Source organism: Aquarana catesbeiana, linkage group LG01 (genome assembly GCF_042186555.1).
Source record: "Aquarana catesbeiana isolate 2022-GZ linkage group LG01, ASM4218655v1, whole genome shotgun sequence".
Classification (NCBI taxonomy): domain Eukaryota; kingdom Metazoa; phylum Chordata; class Amphibia; order Anura; family Ranidae; genus Aquarana; species Aquarana catesbeiana.
Window position 1 is genome coordinate 951,113,312 of NC_133324.1, and position 7,436 is coordinate 951,120,747.

The 7,436-nt window shown below is 41.9% G+C and overlaps 1 protein-coding gene across 1 annotated transcript; it reads left to right on the plus strand.

Annotated features, from left to right (window-relative positions):
* Positions 1–998: 998 nt before the first annotated feature.
* Positions 999–5,588, plus strand: LOC141121769 (gamma-crystallin-3-like). Its single transcript, XM_073611491.1, has 3 exons — positions 999–1,035; positions 2,166–2,408; positions 5,313–5,588. Exons 1-3 carry the CDS (start codon positions 1,027–1,029, stop codon positions 5,586–5,588), a joined length of 528 nt encoding a protein of 175 aa, XP_073467592.1. The 5' UTR covers positions 999–1,026.
* Positions 5,589–7,436: the final 1,848 nt, after the last annotated feature.

Genomic DNA, 7,436 nt, shown 5'->3' on the forward strand with positions numbered 1-7,436 from the left:
CTGAGCACTGACAGGCTGACCCCCCACTCCTTCAACCTCTGCAGCAATGCTGCTAGCACTCATACGTCTATTTTCCAAAGACAACCTCTGGATATGACGCTGAGCACGTGCACTCAGCTTCTTTGGTCGACCATGGCGACGCCAGTTCTGAGTGGAACCTTTCCTGTTAAACCGCTGTATGGTCTTGGCCACAGTGCTGCAGCTCAGTTTCAGGGACTTGGCAATCTTCTTATAGCCTAGGCCATCTTTATGTAGAGCAACAATTCTTTTTTTAAGATCTTCAGAGTTCTTTGCCATGAAGTGCCATGTTGAACTTCCAGTGACCAGTATGAGAGAGTGAGAGTGATAACACCAAATTTAACACACCTGCTCCCCATTCACACCTGAGACCTTGTACCACTAACGAGTCACATGTCGCCGCGGAGGGAAAATGGCTAATTGGGCCCAATTTGGACACTTTCACTTAGGGGTGTACTGACTTTTGTTGCCAGCGGTTTAGACATTAATGGCTGTGTGTTGAGTTATTTTGAGGGGACAGCAAATTTACACTGTTATATAAGCTGTACACTCACTACTTTACATTGTAGCATTTCTTCAGTGTTGTCACATGAAAAGATGTAATAAAATATTTACAAAAATGTGAGGGGTGTACTCACTTTTGTGAGATACTGTATGTCTGCATAAATTGCCAGTTTCCCTGTGAGGTCAAACTCTGCATAGAGGTGAACCCTGTGACCTTTTTATAACCATTTTCACAGTGACAGGGCTTCACACTATAGGCCACGTGTGTCAAGCCTGTCTCTGTTCAGGTATGGTCAATTTGAATGCTGATTCACCCAGAAAGGTTTAAACAATGGAAACCAACCAAAGTTCAACACAGTAAAGGAAAAAAAGCCATTCATTCTTCACACAATGTTTAGTGTCAGCATGTGAATGTGTAAGCAGTAGAGGATGTATATAAGGACGGGTTTCATCAAGGCAGTTACTGGTACAAGCAGTGTGGAGCACATTGACAAATCCAGAAAAATGGCAAAGGTAAGGGCATAGGAACACTTCGGGACACATTTCAAGTGGAGAGGAGATATCAGTATATATTCTTTAGTGGATACTGCATAGTTACTCCATATTGAGTCCTGTTTTTTATGTTTCCTTTATAAAAGCTATAGTAGGAAGCCATTACGTTTTCTGTAGGCTGATTTGGAATAGAGGCCGGTCGAATGACTTTGACAGATCACATGATCAGGTTTACTAATGTCTTTTTTTTGTTTATCTCTATTCACTTGTACAACCTATGGCCTGCTTTGTTGGAAAGAGCTTCGCTCTGCTTTATAGTTGTGCATTTTTTAAACAGCAGTATGGCGGCAGTAGGTTGGGGTCCTGATTTTTGTAAAACTAAAAATGAGTATCTAATTGTGATAAAGATTCTAAGATAAAAGCCTTCATACATGGCTTGGTGTTTTCTCATTTAGCCTGGGCGCTGTATAAGAAAAAAAACATTCAAATCCCCTACCTGTGGTAACAACGTGGGTGGAGGAATATCTACTGCCAGCTATTGTATTCAGGTAGCCGCTGCACCTGAACACAATGAAGTTGACGAACAATGACTGTATTTGAAAGGTCAATCCACCATTTTCCCCCTGACACAGTGGATTTTTAGCGTAAGTTTTGTCAATCCAGGTGGTGCCTTTAGGGCCAAACACGACTTGAGTGATTAACCAGGAATCAGATGAAATTTAAGCCGTCTATTGGACCTTAATTTTATCTACATGTTTAGTAAGGTGAAATCTATATACTCATTATCTACTTTAAATACTGCAGATCAGATTAGACACTCTGCTAAGATTTAACTGATATCTTGGTCCCCATAAAGGGGGTCCCCACTAATTTCCTGCCCAGTGCCCAGATGATGGGTGTTAAAATATAAAGCCACAAGATAACCAATGGGGATATAAGGGGTCTAACTCTTCTCCACCCTATTCGAAAGAAAAGAAAAAAAATGTTTTGTCTGTTGTTGGGTTTATTTAACTCTGAGCCGGTGTGTGTGTATTCTCGACAGCTTTTAGATATACAGTATACTGAGTATGGAAAATCTATGCAAGAAGTATAGCCAAGAGTAGAATTCTTTTTGAGGCTTAAATATACATTTTTACCCTTTTATTCCTCAGATCATCTTCTACGAGGACAGGAACTTCCAGGGTCGCTCCCACGAGTGCAGCTCTGAATGTCCTGACCTGTCCTCGTACTTCAGACGCTGCAACTCCATCCGCGTGGAAAGTGGGAACTGGATCCTGTATGAGTACCCCAACTACAGAGGACACCAGTACCTTCTCCAAAGAGGAGAGTATCCTGACTTCCAGCAATGGATGGGCTATAATGACTCCATTAGATCTATTCGTCTGAGCCCCCAGGTAACACAACAACTGTGTACACTTTATAGAATCATTTAGTTTGTTTTTTTTATTTTGTTTTTTTAGATACACATATAATAGAGACCAACTTGCTGTAAAGTGTCTTATCAATTTATCAATTGAACAGAGAGGACTCTCTTGTGAAAACGTTTTGGATCCTATCTCTACAGTGGATTCTTGTTTTGTTCCTATGGAAACTCTTGGAGGATGGGGACACTACAATGAATTATTATTATTATTATACAGTATTTATATAGCACCGACAGTTTATGCAGCGCTTTACAACATTAGGGCAGACAGTACAATTACAATACAATTCAATACAGGGGGGAAACAGAGGGCCCTGCTCCTTAGAGCTTACAATCTAGGAGGGAGGGTCAAGTTATACAAAAGGGTAATAGCTGTGGGGGATGAGCTAATGGAGAAAATAGTGCAGTTGTTAGATGGAGGCAGGATAGGCTTCTCTGAAGAGGAAAGTTTTCAGGGATCGCCTAAAAAGTGGATACATTTGGAGTCCTTCTGACAGATTGAGGTAGGGAATTCCAGAGGATGGGTGAGGCTCGGGAGAAGTCCTGGAGGCTGATATGCAAGGAGGTGATGAGGAAGCTAGAGAGAAGGAGGTCTTGGGAGGAACGAAGAGGGCGATTAGGTTGGTATTTTGAGACTAGGCTAGTGATATAGCTGGGGGCAGAGTTGTGGATGGCTTTGTAACTTAATGTTAGAATTTTGAATTTAATTTGTTGGGCAAGTGGCAGCCAATGGAGGGATTGGCAGAGAGGGGTAGCAGACACTGTGCGGTTTATAAGGTGGATGAGTCTGGCAACAGCATTCATGATGGACTGAAGGGGGGATAGTCTATTTAAAGGTAAGCCAATTAAGGGGGGAGTTGCAGTAGTCAAGGCGAGAGATAACCAGGGAGTAAATCAGAAGCTTTGTGGTTTCCTTGTTAGAAAGGGATGTAGTTTGGAGATGTTGCGGAGTTTGAGGCGGCAAGCTTTGGAAAGTGATTGGATGTGGGGCCGAAAGGAGAGTTCAGAGTCCAGGACAACACCTAGCACGCTGACATGTGGAGATGGGTAGATGGTTGTGTCATTGCTCTTGACAGAGAAGTCAGGGGAAGAGGCACGTGGGGGAGGAAATATTATAAGCTCGGTTTTGGACAAGTTAAGTTTGAGGAAGTGGTGTGACATCCATACAGATATGTCTGTTAGTAAGTTAGTGATGCATAAGGAGACTGATGGAGTGAGTTGAGGGGTGGATAGATAGATTTGTGTGTCGTCAGAGTAGAAATGATATTGAAAGTATGAGAGGCTATCAGCTGACCCAGGGAGGTGTAGATTGAAAATAAAAGTCCAAGAACAGAACCTTGGGGGACCCCGACGGAGAAGGGAAGAGGAGTGGAGGAAGTAGAATTGTAGGTGACACTGAAGGTGCGTTGGGATAGGTAGGATGAGAGCAATTGAAGAGCACAGTCATGGAGACCAAGGGAGTAAAGTTTTTTGAGGAGGTGGGGGTGGTCAACCGTATCAAAGGCAGATGAAATGTCCAGAAGTAGGAGTACAGAATAGTGTCCGTTGGTTTTTTAGTTAGTAGATCATTTGTGAGTTTTAAAAGAGCAGTTTCTGTGTAGTGTTGAGGGCGAAATCCAGATTGAAGGGGAGCAAGAAGGTTATTCTTAATGAGGTGGTTACTCAGTTGGTTGTAAACCAGGCGTTCAAGGAGTTTAAAGGAAAAGGGAAGCAAGGAGATAGGGCGTAGGTTGTTAAGATTGGTAGGGTCCAAGGACGGCTTTTTAAGTATGGGGGTGACCAGTGCATGTTTTAGAGCATTGGGGAAAATGCCAGAGGTGAGGGAGAGATTGAAGATGTGGGTTAGAGAGTGTAGGATAGAGTCAGAGGGTGACCGTAGTGTTTGAGAGGGAATAGGGTCCAGGGGGCAGGTGGTTAGGTGGGCGTTAGAAAGGAGTTTAGCAACTTTGTAGTAGCAGATTTGAATAAGGGGAGTGTAAATTGTACCTGTTGATATGGGGTCTTAACTGGGGGAGATACCTGTACAGTGGAGATTTCATCACGGATTGTATCAATCTTGTTTTTGAAGTGATTAGCGATCTCCTGGGCAATGAGTGAGTCAGTGGGTGGAGGCGGTGGAGGACAAAGTAGAGAGTTGAAATGGAGGAACCCCCTAGGGGTGGGACTTTGAGGGCACTACCACAACGCATATGTAAAAATGTATAAAGTTTATTGTACAAAGTACAATGGTACAATAAACTTTTTACATTTTTATATATTCGTTGTGGTAGTGCCCTCAAGGTGCCACCCCTAGGGGGTTCCTCCATTTCCATATTTTTCTGGGATGTGGCACACCTCTGTTCAAGCAGTTCTTTTCAGATACCCCTCCTTCAAGTAGAGAGTTGAAGGTAGAGAAAAGTTTACGGGGACTGGATGAGAAGGTGTTAATAAGAGTTGTAAAATAGGTCTGCTTGGCAGTGTGGAGGAAAGAATAGTATTGTTGGAGGGCAGATTTGTATTGGTTGAAGTCTTTGAGAGACTTAGTCTTGTGCCACAGACGCTCAAGAGTGCGACTACGTTTTTTGAGAATTTTAGTGTCATCTGTTTGCCAGGGTTGTAGAATTTTACTTTGGAATACATAAATAATGTTCTATGGAGGGTGTTTTACGGAACTTTGTTCTATGGAACTTTAGCTGTCATGATAGGACCACAGATGAAAGGAGATGTTTGTGCTGGGTTCAAGGACAGCAATAAAGATATAAGATTGCATTGAATTCCTCCCTCCTCAATCCAAAACTCTGCTAAAAATGATTGGTTTAGTGTTACCCGTATGACCACTTGCCATTTATTGTTCATACTCCTTTTTGTTTTATTGTGGTGTATCTTATTTTAACAGCACCAAGGTTCCTTCAGAATCAGGATCTACGAGAGAGAAGACTTCAGAGGTCAGATGATGGAGTTCACTGAGGATTGTCCTCATGTCTATGAGAGATTCCACTACCATGACATCCACTCTGTCCATGTCCAAGATGGCTACTGGATGTTCTATGAGGAGCCCAACTACAAGGGACGTCAGTATTACCTAAAACCTGGAGAATACAGGAGATACAGCGACTGGGCAGCCCCAAGCCCCAGAATTGGATCTTTCAGACGTCTCCATCATTCTTACTAAAATTACAGAATCATAATTTATTTTCTTCACAATAAACTTAATTAAAAAATAACTTGTAGTTATGTTTCATTTTTTTATATATTTAGTTATGCTTAAGTAGAACTAAACCCATTTTGTAATTCACTTTAACACCTACTAATGTAATTCCAAATCTAAAGATCTCATTGGGTGTTCCTTCCAGGACGATCATTGCTTGCCCATTCAACAACTGTTTTTCAAATGTACTCTTGCATTGTCACCCCACCACACCCTATAACATTGTGGAGACAACGAGCAGCTCTGCTGACACACATTGTGCAAGCATTGTCCACCATGGTCGCTACCCAGAAGTCCCAAGCAATAATGTGCAGCCAGTGTTGGGGTGAATGCACATAAACAGGAAGTGGATCTAAGAAGCTGCAAAAGCTCAACCACACTAAGAGGCCATAAAGGATTACAGAAGGGTAAAAACTGTATTTTATGGTAAAACAATGACAACTGGTCATGATACACAGACTTTTGGATAACTAGATCTCAATTTGTTTGAGTTTAGATTTTACTTTAATTATTAATATAGTGGAATCTGCAGTCATAACATACAAATTGGCATGTCCCATACAACCAAAAAGTTGTACATTAGACCAGGGCTCAAAATTTCAAGTCCTAAGCCACTAGCCAGGTCTTAAGAGTTACCTGCCACCAGTTGCCCCACCCAACCCCTCCCCTGCCCCACCCCTAAGTCTGCCCCTAAACACGCCCTTGTAAATTATCTCATGAAATTACACTGTTAAATGTTTTAAGCAGAATTAAGCTCCAAAAATAAATATTAACAACAATATTAACACAAAGCATATCAGTACCCATCATTGCAACATGTCAGTGCCCATCATTGCAGCCTCACTGTGCCCCATCAAATGCAGTTTCACTGTGCCCATCATCAATACAGACTCACCATTGCCTGGATGATGGATCACACACACAGCGGGCATGTCCTGCTGTGTATCACGGAGCTGGGTCTGTGTTTGGTGGCGCATTGTAACAAGGTCCCACCCCCCCAGACCGTCTCGTTTCATTGGCGAAACACTGATTCAATCTACCATCGTGCAAGCTGGTCTAGGGGGGCGGGACCTTGTTACACCGCGCCGCCGAACATAGACCCAGCTCCGTGACACACAGCGGGACATGCCCACTGTGTGTGCGATATGCAAGAGGAGAAAGAGAGAGAGAGAGAGAGGGAGGGGAGTGCTGCAGCCTCAGCTCAAAGCGGCGCCACGACAGTCCGGTCCTGCCGCTCTGTGTCCTCCAGCTGACAGTTTCCTGGCTGATCGCTTCACTAGATCATTGTTTCTCAAATTATGTTATTATTTTCTGCAGTGCATGATACAATGTTGCAAGAAACAGTTGCTAATGTTTAATTGTTCACTTGCTGATGTATATGCAGCTGTACAACAGGATCTAGTAAATTATACAGAAGTAATGGAAAAATTACATTTGACCTGTTTTTGATGGGAATATGGGTAGAATTATTATTTTTCATGGGGATTATGGGTGGAATATAATGTTAACATCTAACAATGAACATATTTAACCTACTACTGTTAATAATATGCATACAATTATTTTTCTACATGGGGATAATAGGTGGAATATTGCAGTTAAATATACCTAGGAACATATTTAACCCGTTTATGATAAGAATATGCATATAATTATTTTTCTACATGGGGATTATGGGTGGAATATTGTAGTTAAACATGCCTAGGAACATATTAAACCTATTTCTCATAATAATATGCATATAATTATTTTTATATATGGGAATTATGGGTGAAATATTGTAGTTAAACATACATAGGAACATATTTAACC